Source organism: Gambusia affinis, linkage group LG14 (genome assembly GCF_019740435.1).
Source record: "Gambusia affinis linkage group LG14, SWU_Gaff_1.0, whole genome shotgun sequence".
Lineage (NCBI taxonomy): Eukaryota > Metazoa > Chordata > Actinopteri > Cyprinodontiformes > Poeciliidae > Gambusia > Gambusia affinis.
In genome coordinates this window covers 2,090,345-2,108,823 of record NC_057881.1, presented here as the reverse complement: position 1 = coordinate 2,108,823, position 18,479 = coordinate 2,090,345, and the positions used below count along the sequence as shown (strand labels likewise).

The 18,479-nt window shown below is 41.9% G+C and overlaps 1 protein-coding gene across 1 annotated transcript in view; it reads right to left on the bottom strand.

The window, feature by feature from the left end:
* Nucleotides 1-18,479, bottom strand: part of macf1a (microtubule actin crosslinking factor 1a) — a 204,722-nt gene that overhangs the window by 99,422 nt on the left and 86,821 nt on the right. Inside the window, exons 7-21 of the mRNA XM_044139234.1 lie at nt 9,619-9,785; nt 9,417-9,529; nt 7,934-8,040; nt 7,694-7,813; nt 6,751-6,846; nt 6,461-6,588; nt 6,290-6,383; nt 5,843-5,997; nt 4,734-5,037; nt 3,599-3,727; nt 3,437-3,514; nt 2,573-2,734; nt 2,373-2,477; nt 1,627-1,722; nt 1,248-1,373 (exon numbers count right to left, since the gene is read on the bottom strand). Coding sequence (XP_043995169.1) covers nt 1,248-1,373; nt 1,627-1,722; nt 2,373-2,477; nt 2,573-2,734; nt 3,437-3,514; nt 3,599-3,727; nt 4,734-5,037; nt 5,843-5,997; nt 6,290-6,383; nt 6,461-6,588; nt 6,751-6,846; nt 7,694-7,813; nt 7,934-8,040; nt 9,417-9,529; nt 9,619-9,785 — 1,980 coding nt within the window. The remainder of the gene's footprint in view (nt 1-1,247; nt 1,374-1,626; nt 1,723-2,372; nt 2,478-2,572; nt 2,735-3,436; nt 3,515-3,598; nt 3,728-4,733; nt 5,038-5,842; nt 5,998-6,289; nt 6,384-6,460; nt 6,589-6,750; nt 6,847-7,693; nt 7,814-7,933; nt 8,041-9,416; nt 9,530-9,618; nt 9,786-18,479) is intronic.

The following is an 18,479-nucleotide window of genomic DNA, read 5'->3' as shown; positions in this document are numbered from 1 at the left end:
GAAGTGGAGCCTCCTGCACAACCAATAAGAATGCAGCAGTGACTTCTGGATGGTGAGTCAACAGTAAACTCATTTCCAGCAGCCGTTGTACAGCATTAAAACCAGCTGACCACGTTGGAACAGTCTGGTTGTGTCTTCAGGTGCGTCACTAGCTATAGCGGCTAGCAGGTGCTGTCTAATCCAGTAATATATATACTGAAACCTGAATCCTGTCTGCTTAGACAGCACCAGCGTCTCCATATCCATAAATCATAGCAATACATGCTATGATTTATGGATATGGAGACGCTGGTGCTGTCTAAGAAAACTTTTTAGCCTTAATAATTGAGGGGACTGAGCTGAAACTTTAAAGAGACGTAAGAACGTGGAGAACCAGCAGGAAGACCAGCGTTGTCCAAGCCTCTGGACCTGAGCTGACCGATAAACATTAAACATTTAACTGGAGAACTCTTCGTCCTGACAGCTGGTGCTACACCTCCTCATCATCATCTGGCCCAGAGAAAAGAGTGTCATCAAATATTCATGATGGAGAAACAACAGGGAGGGAGCTAGCAGGTCCGTGCTGATGAGTTTTTGCATTACGCCTCAGAGATGAATTTCCCACTGAGAGACAAGGCGCCACTGTTAGGCGAACAGCAGCAGGTCAGCTGGTGATTTAAACCTGAACCAACAGGAACGAGCTGCATTTCTGGAATATAAAGAGTGAGGTGTGACATTCTGAGGCGAACAGGTACGGCGGCTCCTGGGAGAAACATCGAGCTGGAAACTCCATCAACAGGAAACAGAAAAGATTGAAGGACAAACCCCAACATGACCTCCAGCTGAGGACTTATAGGAGGATCTACAGGCCTCAATTAGCAGGTTAACGGTTCGATTCTTGACATCAAAAATAGGAAAAAACTCATTTGTAGGAGGTGGAGGAAAAAAACCTTCTGGATCTAAAATCAAGATGGCAGCAGGGCTGAGGTCTGCAGAGCGGCATCTGAATGAAGGACAAAACGTCCTGGACGACGGACAGATGGACATGAAGCACAAGATCATGTTATCAGAAAACCAAAACAACTCCCACTGGTGGGAGAAAAGAAGCATGAGGCTGCAATGGCCTAGTCAAAGTTCAGACTGCAGATGGAAGAATGGAAAAATGGAAATACTGTTCAGAAAATAAAAACAATGGATGGACAGACGGATGGCTGGCTTGATTCAGGCTAGTGAGTGAGCTAAAGCTTTCTGATTGGACGTCTGGTTACCATGGAGTCCTGCAGCAGGTCCTCCAGTTTGCTCAGCCGGCTGTTCTTGTCGCAGGTGTACTGTCTCTTTATCGTCTCCTGGAGCTGCCGCAGGTACGACTCGCAGTCCCTGGCGTCGCTCATGAACTGGAAGGAAACGCACAAACACCAGATATCAACAACCTGCAGAGAAAAATCCAGTTTAAACTGGTTTCATCCAGTTTAAACCAGATGGTTTTATCTAAACTAGTTCTATCTGGTTTAAACTGGTTTTATCCAGTTAAACTAGTTTTATCTGATTTAAAATGGTTTTACTGCGTTTACACCAGTTTAATCTGAACTGCAATGGTTTTATCCAGTCTTAAATGTTCCAGTAGCGTCAGCAGAACCTTAAGCTCACCTGGAAGTAGGCGGTGTTGTCTTTGAGATGCTGCTCAACACAAACACACAGCTGCTCCACCCACTGCCACTGCGTCTGCAGGGCTGCACTGTAGGCCTGGAAACACAGAAAACATTGCTTTCATTTTTGAATGAAATTTATTTTATTATCACATAATAAAAATTGGAACTTCACAGTTTGATTTATTCCACAGAAGCAAATCAAAGCATAAAGAAATGTTCATGTTAAAAAAGCTTTAGATCAAACAAAAAAATAGCATTTTAGGACATTCCCTAAAAGACACAATAAGTGTTTCGCATTTTTTGTTCTATTTAATTTTTTACTGGTAATTGGAAAACAAAACCAACTCCATTGTTTATTTATTGCACTGTAGCCAATAAATAAACAAAATAACAAGGAGCTGGAAAACATGGATGAATCAAGAAGTGTTCTCTTTGTAGTATTTTAAATACAACAAAGTTTAAAATCTTGCCAAACACCGTTAAGCTGGACCTTATTATGATCCGGTGCTGAAGGCAAACAGAAAACCAAACATGAATTCAATCTGCACAGACATGAACAGGAAAAATGGAGGATAAAAATGGAAAATAGGATGAAAGGAAGGAAGACATCGAGAAGAATGAATTTTCTCAATATCTGAAAGCTGCTGAATGTGGTGGGCGGAGCTTCAGCTCAAAGACACAGAAGCCCCGCCCACTTCCCTTCAGCAGTAAAGAACCAACATGATGTACATCTGTAAAGTTTACCTCCACAGTCTGTTTGGCCGGATGGTTTTCCTGACAGAGCCGGCCAGCCGTTTCCTGGATGGAACACATCACATCCTGTTTCTCTGCCAATCCCAACCTCAACTCCTGCAACCAGAACCAGAACCAGAACCAGCAGGTTAACATCAGGGTGTGTTTACATTCAGTGTTTAAAGTGAAACACTTTGGGATCCGCCCGTCACCTCGTACAGCTCCCGCTTGGCGCTCATGTTGGCGTTGGCGTCGCTCCAGTCGAAGGAGATCTCCTCTTCCTCGCGCTCGTTGAGCCAGATCAGCTCCTCGGTGCAGCGGGACACAAACGCATGCAAACTCTCCAGGCTCTGCAGGCGGCATGACGAATGTTCCTATGGAAACCACACCAACATCCCCCATCAGACACACAACAACACTTCCTCTCATTGTTTGGTCAAGCTGCTGGTTGGGATGAAACAGGGGATTTTAAAGCCAGTCGAAGATGAAATAAAGTATTTTTGTCTAGTTTCTAATGCAAATATCTTAATACAGCTGAAATAAGACAAACTAACTTACAAGTAACTTTTCAGCAAAAAATAGGAACTAAATAACTCCATAACATTGATTTTTTTAAATCCTACTCTTGTATTTCACATAAAACAAAACATTTGTTTACAAATTAAAATAAATTACAGATTTAAAACAAGCTTCTATATTTACTTGAAAGTTAGTGTTGTCTTATTCCAAGAGTACTAAGATATTTCAGCAGAAACTAGAGAAAAATACTTGGTAAAACCTTGTGACTTTGTGGTGTAAATTGTCAGCCAAACATTCAAGATAAAAAGGGCGTACTACTCCTGCTAAAAAAAATCCACTGATGTAAAAATGTCTCGTGTTGTAAAGCTTTAAAATGTACAAACTGAAAATTTAAAACTCCAAAGCAGCTACTTTAGCACCGCTGAAAGCTTTTAGATCCAACAGACCTGCAGAAACAAACGTTTAACTAGAAAAAAGGGGAAAAAAGATGGAAAGCGCATAGAGCAGATGGAGAATTTGTTGTCATGCTTTAATGGGATTAACTGGGAAACACTCACCAGTAGCTTGCAGTACTGGTACTCCAGTTTGGCCAGGGTTTCTGAGTAGCTTCCTTTATAGTTTGGAGAAACTTTAGCCTAAATGGAGATAAACAAAATCTTGATTATCAACTGAATGATTTAATAAAGATGAAAACTGGTCCTGTGGGGCTGCATGTGCACCTCGTAGCTGCGCGCCTCCTGCAGGCTGCTCAGCAGCTCCTCCACAGCCGTGTGGATGATGTTGTGCTCTTGCAGGTTGTTCTCCACAGAGGGGAGGTCTGCGCCCCATTCTGCTCCCTCCAGCACCTCCTAAAACACACAATGACAGTTTATCTGCAGAATTTGGCGCTTTGTGGATGTGAAAGGTCACATCTCGCACATAAAACACAAAAGTTTTCATATTCAGTCATGAGACGTTTCTGTCGCTAACAGCTCAAAATTATTTTCTATAGAAAGTCAAGATTTAGCAGAAAGTCAGTTTAATTGTTTTTATGTTTCATGCAACCAGAGTAGGGCTGCAGCTAACGACTGTTTTAAAAATTATTTTGAAAATTAATCAGATGAAAAAAGATGAATAAATACATTGTCCAGATTTTTCATTTAACCAATCAAACCTTTTAAATATTAGACATATGTTGAAAGGTGCAAAATCTTGCACCTTTCAAATGCGAGTGCTGCAAGAACAGCATTTTCTGCATGCTGTTCTTGCAGAAAATGCAAGAACAGGAAGACTTTAGTGAAAGTTTTATCATTTGCAGCAAAGCATGCAGTTAAACATAATAGTACAAATATCAACATGTGAAAAAACTCAGTTTATTTATGCTTGATTATTTTTATAAACTGATTAATAACTAATGTGCTCAATGGATTCTCTAACAGAATTTGAACCATGTGACTATTTTCAATGCTAATTAATAAAAATACTAGTTCCAGATTAGTTTATTTATCTGTCTTTTTATTTACAAAATTATACATTTGCATACTAAGATATCTGCAGTAGAAACTAGACCAAAAATGCTTGGTAGGTTTTTCTGTTTTTACAGTGAAAGGTGGACGAGACACAGAGCTGAAAATACAACAAAACAAAGAAAAAAGGTTTTATGGTTTTTTAAATCTACAACATGCTCAACAGAGAAAACTTTATGGGTAAAAGTGGAGAGAAGCTCCATTTCTCTCCTGAAAATATGAGATTTTTGTAGGAGGTAAAGAACCTAAAATCATCATCAAACCAGGAAGAGACCCACAGATCCATGTTACGTCTAAATTAAGCTGAAATAATCTGTGCTTTTGAACGTTTCAGACGGTAGAGGCTGACCTGCGTCTCCTCCACCCATCCCAGCAGCTCGTAGATGAACCTCAGGCTTCCTTCGTCCTCTGATGACGACATGGCCACCAGCTGAGAGCGCGCCATCGGCCGCCGCAGGAGAGCGGCTCCAACCGCCCCCAAGGCGCCCACGGCTCCCAGCAGGGTCTGACCCAGAGAGAGGCCTCCGTCTGTGGCTCTCTGCCAGGGCGGCTCCATGCCGGTGGGCCCCACGGACTGAGAGAAGTGGCCCTTCCTGTAGACGCTGGAGCACTGCAGCCGGAGCGAGACCAGCTCCTCCTGAAGGCAGTTAACTCTGCAGAAATCAGGAAACAAACAGAGTTTTATTTATCCCCCGAATGTTTCTGTTTTCTGTAAAAACAGAAGCTCTGAAGGTTTGAGTCTGATTTAACTCCGTTGGTGTTTTCTCTGAATTTCACATCTTCTGGAAAGGTCACGAAAAGGTCAAACAGTGTTTTATATAGAAGGCAGAATTAATGAGTTAACGTGAACTCAGGTTTAAAGCTGATTTATTTACTAGTAAATAAATTCTCCATAATATTTACTAGTAAATTCAATCAAACTGCATTTTAAATCGGAAAAAAGAATAAAGGGATTCAAACCAGTCAAGTTTCCTTTTACTTACACAGTTAGTAAAAACTAGTGCTGGTGTGAACGAGGTGAGCCTCCATTTTAGTTTGATTAATCTGCGTTGTGCAATAATGCATTGAATTTCTCTGATTAAACGTTGCCGTTTTTATGAGTATATATAGAAAAGTTTGAGAGATTCTAGGCATTTCAAAATGAGTAAATAAATTGAGCGAAGATTCCCATTTAACCCTGGAAATGTTCTTCAGGTGATAGAAGGCAGACTTTATAACTGTCTTTATGTGTCTTTGAAAGTTCAGGTCTGAATGTCGTGTGATGCACATTTTTTCTTAATTGCTTACAAAAACATTTCATGCTTCATGTGCACCAAGGCAGAAAGTTAGATTGATGAGACATTTTTTAACCAAAGTTTTTCTGTCAGTAAAGATTTTTAACCTCGACTTGAGTTTTTTCCTCCATGCTAACAGAATAAGCTGAAGGTTCTCGGTCCGTTTTACTAGATTAATTCTCACCTGAAGGCCAGCTGGTCCACCTGGTAGTACTTTTCCTCTCGTAGGATTTTCAGGTCCTGCTCGATTTGCTGGATCAGCGCCTCGCAGTCCTGCAGGTAACACGCCATTTCTCCCTCGCACTGCACCGCCTCGCCGCTCTCGGCCCGGGACGCGTCCTGAAACCAGACAGACGCGTCAGTTTCTTCCCTTCTGCAGCGAACTCCTGCTAGATGCCAAGAAAATGATTTTAAAAATCTGCTTTCTGTTATAGAATAAATAAGAAGCAGTAATTATTAACAGTGTTTCCGTTTCCAGGATAAACGTGGAATATTTGCGGGAAACAGGAAAGCGGTGAGTAAATATTTGATGTTCCAGATGGGTCGAGACGTCGTAAAGCGGCGCTCGACTGTGTTTACCTGACATCCAGCTGGGAGCCCTAAAATCTGAAATAAATGCAGGCGAACTCACAGCCTGCAGCGTGTTCTTAGCCAGGGTGAGTTTCTCCTCGCAGTCCACGGCCGTGTTCTGGATCTTATTGGCCCGCTGCAGCAGCAGCTCCACTCTGAAAGCCCACAGGTTCATTAGGAACGCCTGTGAAATCAAACCTCAACGACAAAGAGTCTGTCTGTGTTTCTGCACCTCTCCACGGCCGGCCTCAGGGCCTTCTCCCGCTCCAGCATCTCCAGGATCAGTTTGCCCCACTCCTCCTCCAGATCGTTGGGATGGAGGCCCGGAGGAAGCTTAATCCGGCCGAACTCGATCCAGACCTGGAAACGGGAACGGTTAACGCATCATAAGTCTCGCTCGGCGGTAGAATCAGCTGAGCAGGAACACAAGGGGAGCTTTTATTCTTCAGTTATCATGTGTTTGTGTTCTGCAGGGTTTGCTCCGAGAACCAACGCGGCGTTGGTCCTGCACACGGCGCTCACCTCCAGCAGCTTGTAGAGATGCTCGATGTGAGACTTCTCCGTCTCCTTGCTGGGGATCTCCGTCTCTTTGAAATGGATGTACTCGTTATAAAGTGCCTGCAGGAGGAACGCAGTGTTAATGGACGCTGCGACTCAAAACCAGTCACCTTTACAGGCTGTGATGGAGCTTCACAAACAATCAGGCTTCAATAACTTCATGCACGCCTCATTTATGACAAATATGTCAGCAGGTTCCTCCTCAGGGCTTCTGCTAGGTTTTTTCCTGCTTTATTTTCTTAAAAATGAATTACAAATACCAGAAAATATTTTCAAAATGTGGCTTTTACTTCAATCAGGGTGGTATTCTGGGCCAGGCTACAATAATTTATGTTTAACTATGAGAATATAGTCATAATATTAGCAGAATAAAGACACAATTTTACCAGAAGAGTCATAAAACTACTAGAAAAAGCAATTTAATTACAAAAAGCTTGTATAATTATTTTTCAATAAACTACTACTTTATTCTTCTAACATTGTAACTTTATTCTCATATTATTTCGGCTGTTTTCTCGTAAAATAAATCAGTCTGACCCTAATATTTTGTCCTACAGTTGACTTGAATTTTAAGTCCAGAGAAATAGAAGCTTTAAAAACGTTTTTCAAACAAGATGGCCGCCGTGGGCCTGATGACATCACTGAAATTTGATTAATCAATAACATCAATTAGTCATAAACTTAACATTCAATGAAAACAATTAATCATCAACATTAGATCAAATAAATTCATTATCAACTAATGAAATCAATTAATCGACAGTTATCGTAATATTTGATCAGATCGATTAATCGTGAAGCTCCAGCTTTTGTTAACAGGAACCAGTTAGGTGTAAGATTAATGTGGGATTAATGTTTGGTGTAAAATGTTTTAAAATAAAATAAAAATGACGAAGTAGATATTCACCTTGAGTTCTACTGGGTTCTGTGGGAAGTTCTTCTTGGCCATGAGGGCCGTTTGCTGGCGGCTCCACTGGAGCAGAGAGGAGAACCTAGACTGGTACTCCGACCAGCGCTGGTCCACTTCCTGATGACCAGGAGGAAACAGTTCAGGGGAAAAGGGAGGAAACTTTCACTGAGCCTCTTAAAGGACAGCAGAAAATCTAAATTATCCTTAAAATGGAAATAAGCAGCAATCGGGTCACACCTGTGCGGCGATGCCTTCTCCTCCCTCTGGGATTTTTGGGAAAGCGTCGTAAATGGAGGAGACGTAAGTGATGACGGACTTCTCATCTGGAGACGGAACGTCAACATCTGAGGAAATCAGAGAGGAGAAACATAAAACCCAGGGAACGATTAATCAATTTAATTCCGATTAATCGATTATTAAAATGACTCAACTAATTTAGTAATCTATTAATTGTTAACTACAGTATACAGAATCAAAAAAGGCCATTTGCTGAAAGAATAACATATTCAGAGCAGCAACTAACCAAAACTGTACAAAAATAAATGAAGTTTGCATTAAAAATGAAAAATCTACTTTTGTAGATGTTCAACCAAGAACTTCCCATGGGATAGTTTTAGATTCATCTGGTTCAAATTCTGTTTTAAGAACATCTATCATAAACTTCTACTACTATAAAACAGCTTTTAATTAACTGGTTAAAATAAAAAGTGAAACAGATCAACCCTCAATGTGTTGATAAATCAGGCAGAGCTTTTCAGATTCATCCAGCTGCAGATGATCAGGAACACTGAGCTTTAGTTAGCACGTTTCTTACTTTCCTTTTTAATAAAGGAGTTGAATTTTTTATTGGTATTTTCTTATGCATTTCTATTATTGCACAAGATAAGAGAAAGTGGTTAATTGAAGATCTGCTGAAAGTACCATGTTTTTGTTTTTTGTTGTTGTTTTTTACAATTAACTGATTAATTGTCAATATAATCAATAACTGTCAGCCCTACATAATACAAGCTCATTGGATCTGGTGGATGGTAATTAACTTATTAATTTCACCAAAGAGGCAATTAATGTCCTAAAGCTCCACATGAGAAACATCAGCTGCATTTTCATTGTTCACACAATTGGAGCTACAAAAATCTTTTAGCGAAATCAAAACACAAAATTTTTTAAAAAGCTCACGCTTTGTGATATAAAGGTTTTGCTCTAGGATTATGGTTTATCTGGCAGTATCAAAATTATTTTTTCATAAAATCACATAAGTCACATGATCAACAATCAAATGTTACTACTTGCGTAAAAACTAAAAAGAGGACAGGAAGTGGTCGGATGACGATGGCGCAGGAGGTTTTTTAATTACTTTTCTCCTGAACAAACTTAACAACACGAGATTTTAATTTAGTTTCTTATTTAATGGAAACACTGCAATTGCAAAAGTGTGTTTTCTCAACATATTTGTAATGGAAACGCAGCTTGCAACCGTCGTTAAAACCCATCCAATCATCCTGAACTTTCTTTTAAGTTTTATGCCCAATGATTCAGTAAGGACAGAAAATTAAAAGCAGGTTTCCTCAATAAATGACAGAAAAAGGGCAAGAAAATACTTTGTCAGAGAAAATGTGAGAACAATTAACTAAGAGCACTTCAAACTATCTCCGGTAAGTCTGGCTGCTTGGAGGGAAATGCGTCATGTTAACAGAAGAGCGGTTCCGATCCGCAGCCTCACCCTCGGCGTCCAGCAGCCTGGTCACGCCCAGCGACTCGGCGATCTCGAAGGCCTGCTCCAGGTTCTCCCGGTTGCTCTGCCGGGCCACGGCCTCCATGTTGATGAGGTCCGGCCTGCAAAACCAAACACACGCATACAGAGGCAGCATGTTGGTGTCCGTCTGCCTGAAACGCAGCGCCGCTCCGCCAGCGCCGGCCCTGACCTGTATCTGTGCAGCAGCGCGTTGAACATGCGGCCGTCGCTCCACGCCGAGCTGAAGTTGGTGCAGCGGAGGCCGGGGTAGCCCTCGGTGGCCTGCTGGCTCCATAGCAGCAGCTTCTCTTTGGCTGTGAGGTCAGCGGACTCGCCGCAGACGTAGATCTCTGAGATCTGGAGGGGAACAGAGAGCAGAGGTAAAAACGGAAAAACAGACAGTAAAAACCAACAGCAGCTGGAAATGACGTCGCCATGGAAACAACACAAATCTCTTTGATTGAACCTGATGTTTCCTCTCGCCTCGATGTCTTTGAGTATTAATAATAAGAATGAGATAATTATTCACGTATAATTAAAAAAATTTATTCACTGCAGCATCATTACCCTCCTCAGCCTCCATTCATCTTTTTTTTATTATCCCCCTTCATCTTCATCATCTCCTGTTTCAGAGGATGATCAACAAACAAACAAATTTTGTTCCTGAGGAAGGGAAACATTTTGTCCTAGTTAGCATCATAGCATCCTGTATTTTACAACACAATCCAGTAACTGTGTTACCTTCAGAGTCTGTGTACATCAAATGTGACTTAAAAGAAATTTGATGTCATAATTTGACACTTAGAAATTGGGCTTCTGTCTCTTTAAGAAGCTCTTGCTCTTTCTGACACTCCACCTTCAGCATGTCATCACAACAATGCTCCTCCATGACGCCATTTACAGCTGTTATTAGGAGTGTTTCACTGAGAAGTAGCTCCAGGTTTGCACTTCCTCCAGGTGTTTGCTAATTGCTGCTGCTGCTAGTCTGAAGGAGCTGAGTGGCGAAGGCGTCAGGGAGGGAGAGCAGGCGTATAGAGACACCTGAAGGGTTGCCATGGAGATTTCTCAAACATGCATGAAAGAATCAGTCTGTTTTTTGAGGAGAGAATAACATCACAACATGATCTAAAGCTAAAAAAAGTTTATTTTACTTTAAAACGTCAGTGTAACCTTAGAAAGCATTTCCTTCTTCATCTGTGATTATTTTCCACAAACAGTCTCTATAATACCACCAGAAGACAAAAAGTTCTGATCCTAACGTTTAATTTCCAGCGCTGCTTGTATGGGTCAGACAGTGAACAGTGACAGTCCTGTTGTTGTAGTTAGTTGACATTTTAAAATGTGTTTTTCCAGTAGAGGAAAAACTTCTGCCTAAAACATAAACAAACTTGAGTCTCTTCAGCCAAATGAAATCAAAGTTTCTCCTTCCCCAGACGATTAAACAGCTTCCATGGAGGCTTTTCCTCTGAATCCTGTCTGTTTGGGGCCGTTAGTGTTGCAGGGGGAGTAACCGTCAGCGCTTGGCTGCTGCTGCTGCTATCATCAGTCGCCTCCTGTCAAATCGCCCTCCCTCCCTGCCGCTCACACGGAGCCGGGAAACGTCCGGAGAATGCCGGGAGACTGCGGCAACGGTCAAAAAATGCAGAACAAGAGAGCAAAGAGAGCAGCGCTGCTAAACGCGAGCAGCAGAATCCCAGAAGATGTGAAGTTCAACACCTGCATGCTTTCATGCAGTAATAAGTCCACGACTCTGCAGCACTTATTAGCAGCTAAAGTCGTTATTAATGTATTAATGTATTAATCTGCAGGATTTGATAACTGAATGCAACTTCAGAGACCAAAATCCAAACCTACAGTTGAAACATTAAGCTATGTTTGAGGTCAGATTTAACATTAAATTCAACTATAAGCAAAACGAATGTCTGATAAAAACGATCTGCTGCAACACACCAGTAAGGTTTTATCAGTATTTTGTGGCAGCAGTTTTATAACAATAAAATTCACCTTCTGAACTAATTACTACTGCAATTCTGTATTTATTTAATTTACTGTCAGAAATGTAAATGTTACTATCCAAAAATAAAAAATAAAAGTGGGAAGGAACGTAGAAAATATTTCAACTAGCTTTAAAAACATGAATCAGACAATTTTCAACTGTAAATGTCATTATCCAAAAATAAAAAATCAAAAAATAAAATAAAGCAGAAAACTGAAAGAAATACAAAAAATGCCCAATTAGCTTTAAAACTGTGAATCAGATTACTTTAAACTAAAGGAGGGACTTTAATTTCCATTCATTAAATGACAGATTTTACTCATTAAAAATGTTAACATAATTAAAGTAATATTGTTATTTTAGAGCCGGAACCTTTGTTGCGTGTTTCTGGTACGCCTGTAAATCTGATACACAAGCTACATCCGCTAACAGCAGCGTTGCTTCTCTTTGGCCATTTCTGCTTCAAAACATTATCTTATCTGACGCTGCAAAAAACAAGAAAAGACTATTGGTTCGTTAAAGTTGTGCTAAAAGCTATTCAAGCCTAAAATAGCATTTTATTGATAAATTTAGCAGCAAAAAGGCATTTTTAACCAGAAAATGTTGCTTATTATTTCAATTAAAATGCAATTAATTGAATTAATAGCAGATTAACTCAATTTTAATTGAATTCCACCACTTCTTTATACCGTTTACTTCTACAGTAAATGACCTTTTCCTCCAGTCGGTCTAAATTTGTAGTAAATGATTAGTTTCAACTTACAGGAGAAAGTAAACCCCGTCATTACAGCCACTGACCTTTCTCCAAAACACTCAACCATCCTTTCTGCCTCTCACACTCCTACAGATGTCAGCTGTGTGTGCGTGTGTGTGTGCGTGTGCGTGTGTGTGTGTGTGTGGGGAGACGAAGGGAAAGAGGAGGATGGAGGGACTGGCTGGGCCGTGTTGATTAGGCCACGACAACAAAGCCGGAAAGAACCGACAGAAGATGAATGTCCTCCAGTAAGAGCTGAAACTGACATGACCGCTGCTGCAACAAGCTGCACACATGACGACGGCGAAACCACGAAAACAAACCAGACAAACACAAAGAGCTGCAGGAGATCCTCCAAACACTGGAGACCAGCGGTTTGGAGGATCAGATCCAGGAACTAAATTATTCCTCATTTCCTGGGAATAAATATCTGTGGTTGGATTCAGAGAATCAAAACAGGAAAAGAGAAAAAGTTTTCTCTAGATATTGTTTTTATGCTGACTAATCAAACTATTGAAGTTATTCACTGCAAAAACACAAAATTTCACCAAATATTTTAGGTTTTAGTGCAAATATCTTAGTACACCTGATATGAGACAAAACAACACTTCTTTGCAAAGTCTTTCGTCAAACAATTATTCAGCAAACGTTGGATTTATCAGCAACAGAACAAGCTTCACTGCAAAAAATCTAAATCTATATTAAATAAAGCTATAGGTTTCACAGTAGATCTTCAGTATTAGATAGGGACCAGAGATGACCACAAAAGGCTAAAGTCTTTGAGTTTCCCTCTAAAAAGAAAACTATTTTAATAGTTTGAATACCAAATATACCTTAATAAATATTAAAACACTCTGGAAAGTGTCTTAACACTACAGCAGAAGCTAATTTCCAAAGTCTTTCTTACAACTACAGCCAATCAGAATCAAGGAAAATGAATGGAAATGAATTGGCTGCTTTGCAAATGTCAGCCAACAGCATGTGAAATAGCATTGTGCCTCATTATTTCAGCTTCCAAAAGTACATTTTCTCTCAAATCACCTACAAAAAAGACACTATAGTACTAGGCAAATCCACAAGAACTAAACCATGAATAGACAGGAGTTTCCTGTTCTGTAGTTTTCTATGAAATTCAGGTTTAATATTTGACCAAAGATGTTAGTTCTAGAAACGTTGGACGGTTTGATTCGGTTACCTTTGTAAGGACACAAACCTGTGGCAAGTGCTTTGAAGCCGCCTGTTTCTGCGGCGCCAGCGGACTCTCCAGGGTAAAGTCCAGTTTCTCAGACGAGCTGCTGGTCAGGCCTCCCCAGTCCGTCTGACTGGGAGTGGTACCTGCCGTTTCCGGAGATGTCAAAGGAAGATCGCTGGAGTAGCCCGACTCGAAAAGACACGAAGCTTTCATGGCGTCCTGAATGTGCAAATAGCCGGAAGATGTCGGGGAATCACCTGCTGGTTCTACCAGCTTAACTTTCAGGATGTTTCCTGCGACAGGCGATGGTGCTGGAGGTTCTTTATGAACATCCACCTCGTTGTCCTTCCGCAGCGGGGAGCCCAGATCACTGGGGTAGACCGTCCGCACCACGCAGAGCTTCCCATCCACCTCTCGGATGTGGACTACACCTTTATGCTCCTTTACTACTGGCTTCGGCCTGCTTCCCCCTCCATCCTTACTCACTTTCTCCTTCTCTTCTTCCCTTTTGTGTATCCAAGGTTTTTCCAGAATGCCTTGAACTTTCTCCCTAACCCGGCAGACCCTGCCTCCTCCTGGAGTGGCACTGCCCAGGGCCGGTGCCGTGTTGACCGGGGTGGTGGCTGTGGTTTGGCTCGGAATGCTGGAGACGTCGATGATGGCGCTGACCGTGTCTTCCTCCCCAGGAAGGCAGAAGACTCCTCTCCAGGCTGGACTGGGTTTGGGAGTCGATTCAAGTATTCGGCTGCTCAACAGTCCACCCATAGAGCCGGGAGACAGAGTATTGCTGTGTGGATCGGTTCTGGACTGACTTAAATGGGATTCAGGCACTGTTCTGCTATACTCCACACCTTCAGGTTTTTTCTCCTTCACCTGGTCGACCTCGTCGGACTCATGGACGCGGGTTTGTTTCTCCTCCCCTCCCCTCCGGTTCTTATTGCCCTTCTGCTTACGTCTGAAGCGAAGACGTTTCTTTGGTGTCAGGGTCGGCGCGCCGTCCGGATCGCCCTCCCGAAGAGGCCGAACGCAACCCATTGAATTCCCCATGTCACTGGTGACGCCCCGGGGGGGAATGAAGGCAGCGAAATGGGAAGCTTGAGCCGGTGAAAGATCAACCTCTAAGGTCTGGCCATTGCCTTCCTGCGCGATTCCTCTCAATTCAAATCTTGCTTTACAGCTCGGTCCGGTCTGTCTCCCACTGGATTCAACCGGGCCAGTCAGCGAACAGAAGGACTTGTGAACGACTTTCTGCACGGTTTGTAGTATTAGCGATGGCAGTGAAGGAAGTGAATGAAGCAGTTCAGTCCGTGTTGGTCACGCTTCCAAATATTGAATTAACATTAACAGCCATCTCGTTCAGCTTGGCACTTCTTGATAAGCTCACTGCGTTGAACTGGAATATTACATACGTCACGGGCAAAAGATTAAAACTTCAGAGTCTACATCTTGAGGAAGCAACTGTCGCTCAATAGCCAAGAGCCCAGACCCTCTGAGTGAAGCAAAGAATAGAACGAGAGGGTGGTTTTTACTTGGCTACCTTCCAATACATCAATCCAGGAAGTATATTCTCCAGTCCGCTTGTCTGGTGAAAGAGGACAGGTGGAGATCAACTCAGTCTAGCTTTAGACTCAGATTTATTGGCAGCTAGTTTAAGGCAACACATCAGAGTCGTTTTCATCCCATCTGGGATTCTCCAACCACCCCGAATTCAATACACAGCCAAAGAAACGAATGTCAACTTCTTTTCTAGTCTCATCTTCCATCAATCATTAAAAATCTCAGGAAAACTGAAGACAGCTGTATCCCACGATGAGAAAAACCTTCTGATCTGCTCCCGTTTCATTCTGATCAACAGAACCAGAAAGAAGGGATCCAAGAGCTCTATCTAAGCTCATGAATTAATGATCCACAGACCACGCTGTGGAAATGTTAATGCAGCAGAGAAGAGAGATCAGTATATCTAGAGTCTTCTCATGGTATTCCTGCTGCACGTCCTGCAGTCTGGATGTGTGTGACAGAGGGAGCCATCAGCCAATGCTGCAACAGATTGCAGGAAGTCCAGCCAATACTCTGACAGCTTACTAAAGACTCCGTCAGACTTCCACCGCTCCTCACGTCTAATCCGGACCATTAAGGAGATTTCTCCAGTGATGACTTGGCTCCTCTGACACGTGTTTTTATCCTCTGTGTGGCAGCAATTAAAAGTCTGAATATGACTTGGCAGTTCTGAAAAGCTGGTATCACAAGACTCCCCACTCCATCTCATTCCCAGACGCTTAAAGTTGTCATTTTGCCAGGAGTCCTTGGAAACTCAGGAGCCCCATCTCCTCATCAGGTGGTGCAGTGCGACGATGCAACAGCTGGAAAACCACACAGTTTGCAGGACGAGGGCAGGACTTGGATCAGTATGTGAAAAACATCCACAATCCCCTTAATTACTCCTCAAGTCTGTCTTTTCCTGATTAGGAACAGGCCTCTGGACTCTGAGGCTGGGAAGTCGAAACAGAAAGCAGTTCTGGTCATCAGTTAGCGTCTTCTTGTGCAGATGTGCAGCGAATCTGGAGCAGAGCCAAGAAATTCGAAGTCCGGTGAAGGATAGTCCGGAGCATCACGTAGGACCGCAGAGGAGACTAAAACATTGCGTCCTCCCAGAAACAAAGACGGGAGGCGTCTCTGACTGAAACGAAACCTTCAGAGAAGCCGATCCGATTGATACGCTGGAGGCTGGAGTGGCACCGAGCGTTCCTGCGTTGTTGGGCGGTCCCTTGGATCAGCTCAGATCTGTCCCTGTTTGTGGTTTGAGGCCTGGTGATCCGGCGGCAGGCAGACCGGATCCACCGCTCCCTCTGCCGGCCGCACGGCTCGGTTTTATCCGAGGCTCACAGATGCCGGCAGAAAGAGAGAAAAAGCTTTTATCTGCTGGCTGCTGCAGCTTCACTCTCTCCTCTGCTCGATCTCTCACCAGCACACCCCTCCCATCCTCTGGCTCTCCTCCACCAATCCGCTTCCTCATCACTCGCCCCTCTCTCTCTTTCTCTCTCTCTCAGCTGTTAGGGAACAGCTTTCTGTGCTACAAACACACACTTGACCCAAAAGCTTCCCTGAACGACGACAGAGAGAAAACGGCAAACTGAGGATAAAAGTTTCAATCAATTAATGCACAATTATAGTAATGTGCAGTTCTGGAGCGGCTTGCATGAAGCATCTACATTAATCTGCTTTTAGAAACACCAGAGTGGAGCTGCAACTAAAGATTATTTTATTAATCGATTATTCTATCAAATTTTACAATTAATCAACTAATAAAACTTTGCATATTCTGCTGATTTTTTATTGAACCATGTAAACCTTTTTATGCTACATTAGAAATACATTAAAAATATGTAAAAAAGCATTTAATTTGATTCCCTTAAAATAATAAAATAAACATTTTCTCTAAGATGTGATAAGAGCATTCCTTCAGTGTTTGGGGTTTTTTAAATCTTAAATGCATATATTTTTTGTACTGTTTTAGCTTAAAAACTGCTCTGTGTGTGTTGCTCCTTTAGTGAGTAGCATTTTTTAAGCCTGTGTTCTCCAGTTAATCCACTGCTAAATTAGTTGAAGATAATTTCAATAATTGATTAATTACAATTCAGCCTTACACCAGAGGAAATAAAAGTGCTTCCTCAGGGTTTTGCGTTTGGAAACTGGTGTCATTTTAGTGTTTGAAGACAACATTTGACAGTTTCAAACAATAAACCAGTATCCGAGTTATTCCAGGATTTATGGCCAAATAATCCATATAAAATGGCTTTATCCCGGACTCCACCCTCACATACGCCAGCTTTAATCCTCTGTAGGATTCCCACCCACCATCAGCTCCAAGATGTGATCCTGTGCCGAGTAAAGATGTGTAGAGACTGGATGTTGGGCTGGCAAAGAATGTATTGTTTTTACAACTGGGAGCGGTAAAGATCAATAAAAAAAAATAATAAATAATAATAGTTTAATAAAATGTGTGTAAAGGTTTACGTCTGACTGAACGATGCGTGTACCCAGGTGATTTTTTTTTTCCAACCGACAGTTTTACAGCGGTGCAGTTTTTTCCACATTGTGGTGCAGGCGATACAATAAATCTGTGGGAACCACTGATTTAAAGCAACATGGCTGCAGGATCTTATCCCCTACTTCAATGTCTTTCCGCTTGGATTTCCAAACATATTTTTCTGTCTAAATATGTGCGTCTAACATTGATAATAATTGCACACTTGCAGCTAAGAAACCTGAAGATCTTGATAGTTTTGCTAAAAAAGGACCAACGGATCAAACTGGTGGAGATCTGGGTGACTCCAATATGAGCACAGAAAGTGATAAACTTTTTATTTAGCTGTATAAATGTAAACATTTTTATATTAGGAACCAGACTGGATTGGTTAAATCATTCATATGTGGAACAGTAAAATCTTTATCCTTTAATGTTCGAAAAAAGGAACAGTTGGGAGGCATAAAATAATCCAATATTTCTCACTGAAATTCTGTGGTTTTCATAAATTCATTCCTTACTAATGAAGCGTGGAACATATTTCATATATTTACATTTTGTTTAGCTTAGTCTTTATCTTTAATGTATTTGAAATTATTTACAACAACATCCAGCAGTGATGAGCAGCTTAGCAGCTGATTGGAGGAATTTAATGTGACAAACAGCTGACGGGCCAATCAGAGGCAGCCACAGGGCAGCAGGGCTGGAGGAGGCTGACATGTTCACCTAAATGGTGACACCTTGTGGCGATGCAGAGTAACTGCAGGCTGGGTTGTATAAAGCGGGACAAACAGATCAAAACTACTATTTGTTTTCTGCTGAGGGTCCAGATGATGAAGGTTTCTATTCCAGGATTTGAATCAGCAACCTGAGCATGAGGCTGACTGAAACAACAAAAGAACAAATTTCTTTGTAATGTTTTGGTTCAGAACAGAAAGGGTGGAACCTCTAAACTCTTCCTGTAATCTTCCATCATCACCATTAAGCCTCCTTTAATCTCTTCAAACTGCTGAGTCATGCCCCAGAGCAGCAGCTATACACCGGTTTCCGTAGTAACCAGATGGCAGCATCACCTTGCCAAGTGT